This window comes from Monodelphis domestica, chromosome 1 (assembly GCF_027887165.1).
Source record: "Monodelphis domestica isolate mMonDom1 chromosome 1, mMonDom1.pri, whole genome shotgun sequence".
NCBI lineage: Eukaryota > Metazoa > Chordata > Mammalia > Didelphimorphia > Didelphidae > Monodelphis > Monodelphis domestica.
The window spans coordinates 165,207,665-165,222,836 of NC_077227.1; the positions used below are offsets into that span (position 1 = coordinate 165,207,665).

Genomic DNA, 15,172 nt, shown 5'->3' on the forward strand with positions numbered 1-15,172 from the left:
TCTAGTAAAATGCTGGAAAAGCTTCTGAGAAGTCAGTTGCCAAACACTGTGTTTGTCCCTCCTGATAACAATCCTTCACGTAGTTGACACACAATCCCCAAAGCAGGCTGAAAGCCATGTGTTTGAAATCAGGGATGTTTTCTATTCTTCTGAGAAATGAAATTTGATGATGTTAATGTTTGTAAGGTGCTTTGAGGAAGCAGAAACAGAACATTATTGCTCAACCAGCTGGTTAACAGAGAACAAAATGAGACAAACTTGTGAGGGCTGAGCCAATAAAGATAAAAAGCACTTGAAGAGCTGGTCTAGGCTGTGTGAATGGCAGCCAAATGACAGGGCTCTCAATGCAGGCAAATATAAGAACATTGGTGAAGAAATTCTAAACTATACTTAAAGAATGATGGGCTTAGAGAGATCAGTTGTAATCTAGGAAAAAGAAAGACCAATAAAACATTTAGAATTATCAGAAAGGTTGTTTAAAAAAAAAAGGCAGAAAATATTTGCAACATTGCACACACTAGGGCTGTAATTATCACAGGGCTACTCAGACTTTTGCCCAAAGCACTAAAATTTATAAGACGTTGACAGCACTTATGTTTCTCCAGACTAGGCTTAGCACCTACTTAACAAAAACAATTACTCAAAAAACAAAAGTTATCAAATTGCATATTTTCTCCCAGCTACCCTTTCTCAGGTGAGTTCTTTCTCATTCCATTCAAACCCTACATAGCTCTGCTCCCAGAAACAGGCTTAAATTATCCCACAGTCTCTTCCACTCTGATACTCAATGTATCTTAGCCTGTCAGCAAAAGATTTTTTAAGAAATTAAATCAATCTCTTCCCTATCAAGAAAGTCATAAGTTGGGGTCTAAAGCCATATATTTTGCAGGCTTCTTATATGCTACTTACTCTAGACACCAAAATGGCTAACTGGGTCTTTGGTGTGCACACAAACATAACAGACACACACATTCTCATAAGGTATTTATATGCAGAATATTCTATGCAGTTTTGTTCATTATACTTTAAGAAAGAGAGATTAGAACTGGAGAGAATCTAAAGGAAGGGAACTCAAAGGGTTTGGGTCAGGGCTAAATGAGAAAAGACTTAAATGATCAGAACTCTGCAGCCTGGAAAGACAAAGACAAAGAAGATATGTGATCATTCCCCTCTTTAAAAAATATAGATCACATAAACAGAGATTATATTTCCTTAAACAGAACCCCATGATACAAGAAGTAGTTCTTGCTCTTCTAAATGTATTTATTTATTTAAAAACCCTTACCTTCCATCTTAGAATCAATATTATGTATTGGTTCAAAGGTAGAAGAGTGGTAAGGGCTAAATAATTGATGTTAAATGACTTATTCAGGATCACACAGCTAGGAAGTCTATGAGACCAGATTTGAACCCAGGTCCTCCTGGCACTAGACCTGACTCTCTATCCACTGAGCCACCTAGCTGCCTTGCAATTGAAGTTTAAAGAAAGCTAGGTTGAGGGCAAAAATAAAAGAAAGAAGTACTTTCACATAAGAGTAATAAATGAATGGACTTCCATTGACTTATGGGTGAATAAAGGCTAAAAATATAAATAAGTTACAAAGTGTTCAAATACTTTCATGACTGATAGGTCTGCAGTACAATGTTAAAGAAAGCAAGGATGTGTGGAAGTCCTGAAACTCTGAAGTTGGCAGCTGTCCCCATCCTCACAATGGGCACTGGTTTGAGGGCCTTGGCTATGATGTGTGCAGCCATTCTTGAATTCCCATGCTGACAGGCTGTACTGGGAATTCAAGCCCAAAAGACCTTAGACGTCTTCTAGTGCTACTCCCTACTTTGACAGGTAAGGAAAGGGAAGTCCAGACAAGCTGAAAGTCAAGAACACTCGATTTCCAAAGACTCCCTCATACAGTGCTAAAACTTTAGCCAAGTCACTTAGCCCAATTTCTTCATCTGCAAAAGAGGAAAATAATCATCTCCCAGCATTGTTGTCAGGATCAAATGAGGTAACATGTAAAGTGCTTTGTGATCCTTAAAGCTTATTATCTTTATTACTGTCCAAGGTAAGCAGCAGACTTGAAATTCAAAGTCAGAGCTCCCATTCCACTGTTTTTTCAACGTAGATTCCATAGTTTTCACGGGTCAGACAAATCTTAGTCATTCAAATACCACTACTTGGTGTGTTAGATCTCTTTATTAATAATAACATTCTTAGTGGTTTGGTAGTTCAATTCTTTTTCACTAAAATAGTCACGCTTGCTCAATAGCACCAAAGGAAGATGACACATTTTCTCATTGACTGATTTAGATGAGCCACAGTTGATAACCTATAATCCATCCAAAAGAGCTTTAAGAAGTCAAATTGACTTTGTATTTTAAAAAAAAACCATATAGTTGTTCACCTCTTTCCTATGATCTCATTGCCCTAACAATTCCTATTAAACCCAGGTCATTAAAAAAAAAAAAAACATACCTTCTGTCTTACAGTTGATTCCAAGTATCAAGTTTAAAGGCAGAAGAATGGATGAACTAGGCAATGGGGGATAAGTGACTTGCCCAGAGTCATACAACTAAAGAAGTATCTGAGGCCAGATTTGAACCCAAGACCTCTCATCTCTAACTCTGGCTCTCTATCCACTGAGTTACCTTATTGTCCCTCAAGCTCATTTTTAAAAACATCTTTCCTTTTAATATGAATTTCTAATGCTAGTCAGATGGGTGGCATGGAGAGAGGACTAGACTTGGAGCCTGAAGATCAGATTTAGCTGTTCCTCTATGACTGGCCAGCTCATTTCCATTGTCTGAGTCTCACTTTCCTCATCTATAGGTGGTTGACCTATATCTCTCAGGTCCCTTGCTGTTCCAAACTCTGGGATCTGTTTGACCTCTCTGGAAAGAGCCATCCACTATCTGCTGCCTTTAAAAGCAGTAGAAGCTCAGAAGGAAGGTTAATAGGGTTTCAACTGCACATATGAGAGGGGAGGCTCTTCACCTAAGATCTTTGGATAGATTCCGGGTGTCTATAGGCTTCACTAGACTGCCAAATGGGTCCTTGGCCACAAAAATGGTTGAAAATCCTGCCTCTGAGGCTCTTTCCTGCTAGCTAAGATATGTGTAATCTGCAAAAGTTGCCTTTAGGTGATGCTTTGACTGTGAGCATTTGACCTGGGGGCTCGGTGTGGGCTATAGCAATAAGGACATAAATAGGGTGATTTTCCCCATGAATGTTTTTCCTCTAAGAAACAGAAACATAAGGTAGTATATGTAGGTAATATAAAGGATGTGGATTTTTTTCCTTGTGACAACTATGCCACACACCTCACAGAGCTAGCAAACAGCATTTATGTACATAATCATGAGTCCATGGAAACATTTTCCTTATTAATGTACTTTTCCCATGACTGAAAGCTGCATGTATATGCAGACGTGCATATGCTCATCAACAATTTAATGTTTTTTATTTTTAAATTTTTTTCAATGTTAAACATTATTTTTATTTGGTCAATTTCAAACATTATTCATTGGATACAAAATCATTTTCTTTTCCTCCCTCCCCTCCCCCACCCCACTCAGGATTCCACTGGGTATCACATGTGTCCTTGATCTGAACCCTTTTACTCCCACAGTTTGTCCTCTGCTTGTGGATAAACAATTTAATTTTAACAAACATTTATTAAGTATTTCTTGTGTCCAACATACTATGGAGATTCAAAAACAAAAAGCAGTTCCTACACACCTCACAACACAGGCACAACAACAACAACTAGGCACAAACAGCTAGTCTCCCTTCTTCCCAAGTATTCTAGAGAGAAGAACTGCTTAAAACGACGGGATCCTAACTTCTATCTGGCTTCATTTTTCTCAGTGCTCCAAAAGCTGCCAAGGCGGATTTCGGGTACGAGAGGTACGATGTCTATCAGATGACATGACCCCAAGTAACCACTGTGACCCTCAGTATAAACCGGAAGAAAAAGAATCTTGCAATACTCAGGACTGTGTCCCTGAAGTTGGTAAGTTGGAAATCCTGATGTTTGAACCCTGATCTTCCATCTAAAAGAGATCGAAGCACTTAAGAATGGTCATGTCTTCTATTTTATAAAACCCTTACCTTCCATCTTGGAGTCAATACTGTGTATTGGTTCCAAGGCAGAAGAGTGGTGAGGACTAGACAATGGGGGTTAAGTGACTTGCCCAGGGTCACACAGCTGGGAAGTATCTGAGGCCAGATTTGAACCTAGGACCTCTCATCTCTGGGCCTGGCTCTCAATCCACTGAGATAACCAGCTGCCCCCACCCTCATATCTTCTATTAAGAAGAGAGAGAAAGACAGGTAGGTGAGGCAGCACTGTGGACTGAGAACTAGGGATGGGAGTCCTGGGTTCAAATGTGCCCTCAGACACTTCCCAGCTATGTGGCCCTGGACAAGTCACTTAATCCCAATTACCTAGCTCTAACCACTCTTCTGCCTTGGAACAAATACAGAGTATCTATTCTAAAACAGAAGGCAAAAGTTTATAAAAAGAGAGAAAAGCTGAGGAGTAACAAAGTATGCCTGAGTGTCATAGTCCTGAATCTGATCAATAAACCTATGAAAAGAAGATCTAATGGGCCCTCTTAAGGCACATGTGTACATTTTAATGGAAGCCTTCTAGAATCAATGCCTTTTTTTTTTTTGGTCAGGTTAGGTAATTATCACCAACACCTGCTCCCAACATTTGCCCTCTCTGGCTATACTTCTGAGTGCAGAAAAACAGAAGACAGATTAAGATTTCTCTGGGTGGCAGTTTGTCATTTTTCTTCATATTAAATGAACTATGTTAAATGACCTGTGACCAGAACTATTTTATTCTTTTATTCTTTCTCTTTTGTGCCTCTTAAATATGCCCTTCACTTACCTCACAAATGAGTCATTTGGTTTTCAAAAATTCTATATTTTAGTGTTCTCATATATCTATTTCTATAGATAATGATAGCTACGGGAGGATGAGCTAATGTAATAAAAATGACAATCCTACCCAAATTAATTTACGTATTCAGTGCCATACCTATCAAACTACCAAGAAACTTTTTTTTTTATTGAATTAGAAAAAATTATAACAGTTCATTTGGAAGAACAAAAGATCAAGAATATCAAGGGAAGTAATGGTAATGCCGGCTACACATACACTCACTCCATTAAAATCATTCCAGCTCTTCTGACCCATTATCATGGAGTAGAAGAAACCATGGGCTCTCCAATATCTATGTAATAGACGATTAATAAATACTTTTTCATTCACTCATTCAAATGTCAGCAGAGCCGGGATCTGATGGAGCATATTAAACTGTAAAGATCTGAGTACAATCCACTGTGTCCAGGAAAGAAAAATGACCCAGATGAATTCAGAGGCATGTCTCTAGAAACTTAATTTCTTTAGTTGGAGCCACTAATGAAGAGATATATGAAAATCTAGAGGGTTTGCAATCTATGTCAGAAGAGATAGTCCCAAGACCCACAGAATCATGAATACTTTTCAATATATAATGAGATAGTTTTATATAGAAGGTGGACCTTAGAGACAGGAAGACCTGAGCTCATATTCTGCCTCTAACAAACATAGGGAAATCTCTTCATCTTTCAGTAACACAGGCAATGCTCTAACAAAGAGATGAATTTCTGATCTTTTTATCTATTAACATATAAATATCCAGAGATATATAAATATAAATGTGTATATATATGTAGATATATACAAATGTGTATATCTAAATATATATATATACAAACTTGTGTATCTACATATATGTATAAATACCCATATGTATGCATCAGAGGGAAGACTTGAGGCCAAGTCTTGCCAATTCCTAGGCAAGCCCTCTTGCCACACTGGCTCTCTAAAAATATCATATGCATTATAAGAATTCATAGAATTTGACTTCAATATGCAGAGGATTTTTCAGACACTAACTAGTTTCACCAGCCTAAATCAATTTCTGGACTACAGATTGTACTACTTTTTACTCATTGAATTTCTAGACTGATGTAGTAGACCATGGAGTGCACTGGAGATGCTCTTGATACTCCCACCACTTTGAGTGTGAAGTATGTTTTGGGGATGTTGGCTTCACCTACCTGAAATACAAACAAAATACCCTTTTATACATTGTCTCTTTGACTTGGAAGGCAAAGTCAACAGTTTTCTAGAATACCTTAGAGCAGTAACAAAGATGGCACTCAGAGAACTCTCTGTGGGCATAAATGCCACCCTTCCCCTACACCCCCAGTTCATTAATAGAAAGGCAGAGGAACCAGGGTGGTCCTTCCCCCCTCCATCTCCCCACCACACCTGATGACATTTTTTCACATCCCCCACCCCTCTGCCCAGCAACCCAATGGGAGTGCACAGGGGATAAGGTGAGTGGCTCACAGGCAGCAGAGTTGGAGGGGAGCAGAGCACTTGAGTCACTACCCTCTCCATCCCTATCCTTGCTGAGGACATTCCTCACTTCACACACCTTTCTGCCCAGCAGTCTAATGGGAGCACTTTGTCCCTCCCCTGTGTGGGTAAAGGGGAGGGTGGGGCACCCCCAACACTTTGTGGGGGGGTCTTGGCACATAGTGTTGGGGGTGGACATGACACTTAGTCTAGGGGCTGGGGTGGGGATGGGGCCCGGCACCCCATCTCAAAAAGGTTTGCCACCACTGCCTTAGAGGCTTGAAAAATGGGATATAACAGAAAGCATAATTTCCCTGTTGGTCTCAACTTTCCCCATTTAGCACATTTTATGAATTATGTAGCTCCTAGCATGTCATTATTTTGATGTTCCAGGTGTGCTTAGGAAATGCTAGCATTTCAACCAGAGTATAGCTACCAGAAAGGCACAGGAATTTGGGAGCAAGATGTTTATTGAGACTTTTCTCTTTTACCTCAGATGAAAACTGCAAAGATAAATATTACAACTGCAACGTGGTGGTCCAAGCCCGGCTCTGTGTGTACACCTATTACAAGACTGCATGCTGTGCATCCTGTACAAGAGTGGCCAACAGACAGTCAACTTTTTCTGGGCACAGATAATGCCCATTCCAGTCACCATGGGATTGGACAGATATAATCAGTGTTGTTGTGGGTGCTTCTTGCAGTCTCAGCCTGGCTCAAGGGACCCACAAATACAATTTAATCACATCCCTTCAGTTAAATATAATGGGGAAAGGGTATCTGGGAGTATATCAGAGTTGGGAAAAGGATGGCCATTGATTAATCCTCTCCTTTGTGCCCAGCATCAGCCAAAGGCCCTCATGAGAAACATGCAGTCAAGCTGCTATCCTTTCCACATTCCAAATAGTGCTGTTGACCAAGTATTTTGTGGCTCTGGTGTTTGTGGACTTTCTAAAAAATAGTGAACTATAGAGAGGGCCATGGGAAAAGCAGTTTGGGATTTATCAGCCTCATTAAGCTTTGCTGAATGGTGCATATGTCCTTTCCTTTCTGCTATCTCAGCTTACCCATGCCTACTTTCTGTTTCGTCTTACCAAGGATCATATTCCTTACCCAGCTTACCATATAACCAAAATGCTGTATAGCCAGATACCTTATCACCAAGGTACAGAATACCAAATGCCCATACAATTTCCAGCCTAGAGCAGGAGGCCTTTGGGTCTAGAATTCTCTTCCCAAATCTTCATTGTCTAGTACTTTGACCTTAAAAACTAATGAGTCAGTAGTCTGCTCTACCCCTAGCAGTATCTAGAAATCTTAGCTACATAGATTTCTTATGGCTTTGCCAATGTAGTAACATTCTGTAGGGCTGAGCAACTAGTGATTTGATTGGCTAAAATTGTTGTATTCTCTTCTTATCCATCTACAATTTTTCCTCATAAGAATTTTTCCTGTGTCCCATTGACTAATGACACAATCTTATTGTATTTTTAAAAATAGATTCTAGAGTTAAGGAATATTAGAACCCATTTGTTCTACCCTTTTTATCTTACAGATAAGGAAAACTATGCTCAGGAGGTAAAGCAGTTCACTTGAGGTCATAGCTAGTCTAGTTCCCAAAGCAGAATCTATACCAACAACCACTGATTCCAAATTGAGGCTGCTTTCCATTACACCACTTTATTGAGCACGTTATAGTTTATAGAGTGCATTCTTCACAATTCCTGTGACACAACTAACACAAGCATGATTGTCTCCGTTTTATAGATGAGGAAACAGAGACTCAGAGAGGTAAGGCTGAAATCCTGCCTCTCTCTCTGGGCCACAGTTTATCTAACTATAAATGTATGATCCTGTGATCTTATAAAGTCATTTAATCAGCAAGAAAATCACTTATTACATGTCAGATTGAGTATATATGAAATATATAAAGAAAAGCAAAGATAATCTCTGTCCTTAAGGAAATCTCTAATGGGGAAGACAACATATGAGTAGCTAGATATATATACAATGTATATACAGTACAGGTAGAGGGCCAGAGCTGGAATCATGAGGAACTGGGCTCAAATTTGGCTTCAGACTCTTCCTGTGTGACCCAGGGCAAGTCACTTAACCTCAATTGTTTAGCCCCTGCCATTCGTCTTTCTTAGGAATGACACTATGACAGAAGGCAAGAGGTTTTGGGGTTTTTTTAAGTACCTAATAAAAAGTTCATGTAAAAAAAGAATTGGCAGCTAAGGGGAATAGGAAAAGCCTCCTATAAAAGATGAAATTAATAGAACATTCTAGGCATGAAAGACTTGTTTCCAATCATAGGGATGGATGGTCAGTAGTGAAGACGGTGATCAAGCCTGGGATTTTGAGACCAAGTACAGTATGCTTTTTGGGGTACAGGTAAAATCAACTAAATAGCAGAACCCCTGAATATGGTACTCTCCATCTCAGGCACCTGGATTTACCTCTGAACCAAGGAGGCAGGTTTGTGACAGCTTCTCTAAGGAACCACCTGTTTTCAATTGTGAAAGTTCTTCATTAATGACTTCTCTGTGGTCTTTCTGAAATGATTTCTCTCTCTGTTTCTCACATTCCCTATCCCCTTCCTCACCTGTATAGAAATACTCTGTAGGCTCAAGCCCTTCTAGCCTCAGTTTCTCCCTTTATTCGGAAGCTCATTTGTCTTCTTTCTCCTAGCTAAAGCTTGTAAGAGCTGACTTGCCAGATTAAAGTATCTAGGGCAGACTCGGAGAGAATTCTCTGAAAATTCTGTAATCCAGTATTTTCAAAGAGATTTTCTCCCCCTGTTGAAAAGAATTTCAAGCTAAATCAGTTTAATGATAGAGCAAGTTTATCCTATTGAGAGCCAAGGGGCCTGAGTCTATTTCCATTTTCTGGGTAGAAAAAGAGATTCTTACAGCTGAAGCTATTCCACAGTTCCCAATAACTTGAAAATCCTTTTAATGGAATTTAGTTGCAGCTTAAGGAAATGGCAGCATGGTTTATGATTGACAGCATCCTGTGCTCTCAAGCAGCTTTGAAAAGAGGCTACCCAACTACCCATCAGCCTGCCAGGATTCTTCTTTTTAGCTGATAAGATGTATACATTGGCCTTCAGTGGCCCTAGTCAGACTCTCCAATCTCTCTCCATTTCTACTGGCCCACCATAAGCCTGAGTGAATAAAGTAGTGGTCCCATGTATAAAGGCAGTCACCTATGGAATTCTCCAGCCCAGAGTTTGCTTAAATGGATATACTATTTTAGTGTTCCTCACAGGCTTTTCCTAATAAGCCCTTAGTAAGATTTACTTTCTGTTATTACCTGTAATAGAATAAAAATCTGACTGCAAAGGCTTGATAGGACTTAATAATATAATGTCCTAGCCATGAAAAACTAATGGATTTCCAGGCTGCAATAGGAGAATTATGAGTCCAAAGCAAGGAAATTCATAGGATCATGTGTAGAGGGTGGGAAAGAATACCCAGAAGTCATCTAATCTAACCTTCTTATATTACAGATCAGGAAATGAAGGACAAGTATCCAAACTCACACATGTAATAAGTAATGGAAGCAGGATTTGAATTCGTATCTTCTAACTCAAAATCCAGCAAGTCCTATGACTCCCCCATTGTCCTATGACTCCCCCATTGTCCTATGACTGCCCCATTGATTCTCTTGATACACTCTCTCTTAGCCCATCCCTGGAGTACTTTGATTCTTGACAGCCCATTTTTATTTTATTTATAACTTTGTATTGATATATTTTATTTTTCTATCATCTCCGTTCCCATGTACATGCCTATTGCTTCCTTTCATCCCAAAAGCCATTCCTTATAACAAGGATTAAAAAACAAAAGGGAGTGAGGGGTAAGTAGTTCAGCAAAACTAACTGAAAGATAAATCAAGTCTGATAATGTAGGTAGTGTTCCATACCCATAGAATCCCACCTCTGCAAAAAAAAAAAAAAGGAAGGAGATTGATTACTACATTTTAGAAGGGACATTGACAAGCTGTAATGAGTCCAAAGACAAAATTGGCAAGGCCAGTCCACTTCATGAATATGGGATTGAAAGAGCTGGAGACCTTCAGCTTTGAGAACAAAGAGGTGTGGTGAAGGAAGGGAGAGAGAGAAGGATAGGTTACTTCTGCAGGTATTTAAAGGGCTTTCATACAGAGGCTTGTTGTCTTTGGTTCTGAGAAGGCAAAGGGAGACCAACACTACAAGTTATAGCTCAACATAAGGAAAAACTTCCTACCAATTAGAGCTGTCCAAAAGTGGAATGAGCTGCCTTGGGGGTTGGGTTCATGAGTTGCATAGGGATTGGATTAGATGATACTGGACCTCCCTTCCAAATCTAAATCTATGATTCTATGACTCATATTGGACAGCAACAGACCTGCCAACAGCAGGCTGGAGCCCAGAAGTGCACACATCATGACACTTTATGTGCTGTAAAAGAGATTAAGCTACAGTCACTGTTGGCTTAGCCTGGTTAGAGGAACAGCTGGGTTGTTCAAGGGGATTGTAAGCTATTCCTACCAGAGGCAAGGCAGTAGAAATTATGATCCCTCTTGGGAATACCAGCTGGTCAACCTCCATGAATGAAGGAGGAGAGAGTTGATATGAGACATCTGAAAAGCACATTTAAAGAAAGATAGGGAGCAATTAATTTCTACTTCCCTGGTGGCTAGAGCAAGAGAAAATGGGTTTAAATGGTAGCAGGGAATATTTAGGTTAGGCATTAAGCATAAAGAAGTATTTCCTAATTGTTGAGCCCAGTAGGAGGCACCCAAGTAAGATTATGATAATGTGAAGAATAAGTCTCATATGGTTTTTAGTACACTCTTGCTTAGAAAGAGAAGTCTCTGAAGTGAGGCATCATCCAGCCTTTCTTATTGGTAAGCCTGGCATTAGAGCTTATATAATATAATATAATATAATAGGATCACAGATCTAGAGTTGGAAAGAACCATAGAAGATATCTAGTCTAATCCTGTCATATTACTGAAAAGAAAATGGAAACCAAAAGAGCCCAAATGCTCTTCCCAAGTTTACCCATGTAGTGTGTAGCAGAGTGAGCAATGAACCTCAAGTGTTCTGATTCAGAATCCTATATGCTCACTCCACTGTGCCACATAGTCTTCAAGGGCTCTTTCTTTCAGAGGGCAGTAAATAAAGGAGTAAATAAAGGCAGTAAATAAAGGAAGGTGGATCATAGGACCAAAAGTTGGAAGACATCTTTGAGGTTCTTTAGGTCAACCTCCTCATTTTACAGATTAGAAAACTGAGGCATTGAAAGATGAAGTGACTTCACCAAAGTCTAAATCGATCAACCAACACACATCAAAACAAATTAATTAGCTTTGCCCTTGTGTGACACTCAACTTGTTTTCCCCTTTTTTATAAAGCATTGCTTACATGCCCCTTCACTAGGGTTCTCCCTCATCCCCAGGGCTCACTGACTGTTGGCTTCCATGTAACCCTGGGGAAAGAACTGTCAAATCTCATTGTAACACAAAGCAATCAGCGCTTTGGCTTCCTTTTAATATCTTGAGTCATGGGAGACGGGGAAAAATCATTTGGTGGGGAGAAATCCAATTATTACAAATATCCTACTAAGACAAATTCTTTTGCTGCAACTATTATTTTAGCATCTAAATGTCATAAGATATAGCTTATTTGAAAGGCAATAAAACTATTTAACCAACAGTAATGAAAACAAACATACCTTCTTCAGGAACTGCTGAGAGGTTATTCATAAGCCCTGCCTTGTGCCCTGAGTCACCAAAGATATCTGCATGCTTTATTTTATGAAAAGGTCAAACTGATTTGGCGTCACTTGAAAAAACAGTTCATTTTTCTACTGTCTTAACTGTTTTAAGCTTTAACTTTTTCCTCATCCTAAAAACTGTCATCTGATTCATCTTGTGGCCAGAAAACTATTTCACCACCACCAGCTCCCCTCCAACTAAAAAAACTATAAGATGTTTAAGATATATATATGCGTTGTTATTAAACTCTTTCTAGCTTTAGAATATTTTTAAAAGCCCCTAGGAATATTTAAAAAAAAAAACATTTCCTTCTTCTGAACTGATAAGGAAGCAGTGAGCCAGAAAAAGAAAATAACTTGGCAAAGGGGCACACAGCTAGGTGGTGACCAAGCTAGGACTGAGCTTAACTTTCTTGACCTAGGTTCCATAGCTGTTTTCTCCTACAGCTCACCGCTGCTGTCTCAGTCCTTATTGCAGGAAAACGACTCCACAAATTCTAGGAAGCATTCTTGTTTCTACAGTGGACCATGGAAAGAGTTCTCATTTTCCAACTCCCATCTCCTCTTTATCTCTCCCTCCCTCCTCTTTTCCCTCTTTGGTCTCCTTTCATTCTCATTTTAGGAAAAATTGATTAGTTATGAGATAAGTGACCATGAAATTTATACATCAGTTGCTTGCTTAGATAATTATAATCATAGCTTATATTTTATTAGTATTTTGTGATTTGAAAAGAACTTCCTCCAAAACAGCCCAAAACAGAGATAGGTAGTACAAGTACTGTAATCATCATTTTACTAGTAGGGCAAGTGAAACTCAGTAAAATGACTTACCCAAGGTCACACAGCTAGTAAGTAAGCAGAAACTCAAAGCCAGGGCATCAAACTTCACAACCAGTGCTTTCTCTCATGATGCCACAGTTCCTGTCTTGGATAATTCAATAGATCTGTAATGGTAAAACACTTTAGCCAATTTTCTCAGGTCAATACAAATTCCTTTTTCAAATTATTAGCTCTCCACATGAATGACACAATTAAAATGCCTTCCCCAAAAAGACTTCCATTTGACCTCATCTCCAAACCCATTATCATCCAGTTTGGCAGAAGGAAATACTTTGTGATAAGTTATTATTTTGTTATTTGTAAATAGAAGATGTTTATAGGAAATATGTATTCGGAGCTATGTCTACGGAACAGGCCTCTGTACCAAAATAGTTTATTATTTAGAATATGCTAATTTTTAAAAGGGACCTAGCAGGTATTTATTTACATTTACACTCTAGATTTGCATAAAATTCTTTGATCATATACTAATCCAGCTTCCTTGAATGTTACAGCTTATATATGTCATACTGTAAATCCATAGCTACCATTGTTTAACTTTCTCATTAGCCAATCTCTTTGAATGGATTTAAAGCAGAGTATATGTTATCAGGCTTTGTGACTAAGCTCAGGGACTTTTATCCCAAGCTTTGTAACTGAAAAACAGCGGAATTGCTACCCTTTTCATCTTGCATATCTTATTTACTCACTGATTTGATTCCCTCTTTCCCTCAACCCAGTACACACACACACACACACACACACACACTCACACACACTCACACACACACTCACACACACATACACTCACACACACACTCACACACACATACACTCACACACACATACTCACACACACACTCACACACACACACATACTCACACACACACAGACACACCCCAAGTTGTAGAGGGAAATGTGGTCTTTTCTCCTGGGTTGTGTGAGATGGTAGGAGGGGAGATAAATGGTGGGAAAGAACCACAACTTTGTCAGCAACACCAATGAAAGTTGCTCTAAGGCTTGGTCACAGTAGGGAGGGTGCCTAAGGAGACACCACCATATTAACTGTCCTGACCAATCCTTCAGAACCTCCAACTACGAAGAAATTATGCTCTTGGCAGCAACAACTGAAGTCCCAGAGTTCATCCATCATAGTTGGGAGCAATTTTCTCAAATAAATCTTCTACTACCCGTCAAGCCACCTGTATTTTAGTTTAAAAATATATATACAAATGCATATTTTTAAAAGAAAGGTGTTTCCTGAGTGGGGGAAAGAATTATGTGAGTAAATGCAGTAATTTTCTATGTGGTAAAAATTAACTATTTTGTTTATGACTAATTTATTTTTATTATTATGAAAAATAAATAATTGAAATATCAGCTTTGATCAATGTGTTTGTTCTTTTCCCTCTGGCATCATACAAGTTCAGTTTGTTACTTTGAGTAATAAATACATTTAAAAAGAGAGACTGATTCCTAAAGGAGCCTGTGTTGTTGAAGTATTGATTTTCAGTTTCCCAAAATGGATGTTCACATATCTTCACAAACTAGAGAAAACCAAAAACTAAATAGTTTTGCAATGAAGAACTTGAGTTCAGTATCACTAGGCTGGGTACACCTTTCATGTTGTCTTGAGATTTTACCCAATCTAGATGTTAGCAAAATATTTGACAAAGCCAAAGATAAGATCATTATAGCTGAAAGCATGAAATATGACCTGAGTGGCAGTAAAGTGGTTTCAGTTGGCCGAATAGTGCTACTCAAAGAAGATTGATTAATGACTCTGTCACCCTGGAAGATAGAACCCTAACTAGCAATTCTGGCACAAGCGGCAAAATGCCCTCTATTCAACTTTTTTTACAAAACAAATTCAATTGAAGTGCTGGTGAAAAGACTTCAGCGCTCTAATTCCACTTTTGGGAAGTATAGAAGGGCCAGGTAAGAAAGATCTCATCTGGGGTATAACCATTAGGGAGCTGAAGGATGCCTGCTGGTTATTTCCAATTTTACATACTTATTCTTGGTCACTAAGTGCTTAGCTCAGTTGTTTCTGGGCTGCTAAAGTAGTTTAGATGTCAATGCCCTCAAAATTTCAGTGCCCTGAGACCAAGCTTTGTTCATCTCCTCCCTAGAGGAAGAGAATATGTTGACCTCTTTTACCCTCTCTTCTT

At 39.0% G+C, this 15,172-nt stretch overlaps 1 protein-coding gene across 1 annotated transcript in view; it reads left to right on the forward strand.

Annotated features, from left to right (window-relative positions):
• The window catches only part of THSD4 (thrombospondin type 1 domain containing 4), a 995,684-nt gene extending 981,303 nt beyond the window's left edge, over nt 1–14,381 (forward strand). Inside the window, exons 17-18 of the mRNA XM_007479653.3 lie at nt 3,866–4,010; nt 6,913–14,381. Coding sequence (XP_007479715.2) covers nt 3,866–4,010; nt 6,913–7,055 — 288 coding nt within the window. The 3' untranslated portion in view covers nt 7,056–14,381. The remainder of the gene's footprint in view (nt 1–3,865; nt 4,011–6,912) is intronic.
• The last annotated feature ends 791 nt before the right edge of the window (nt 14,382–15,172 follow it).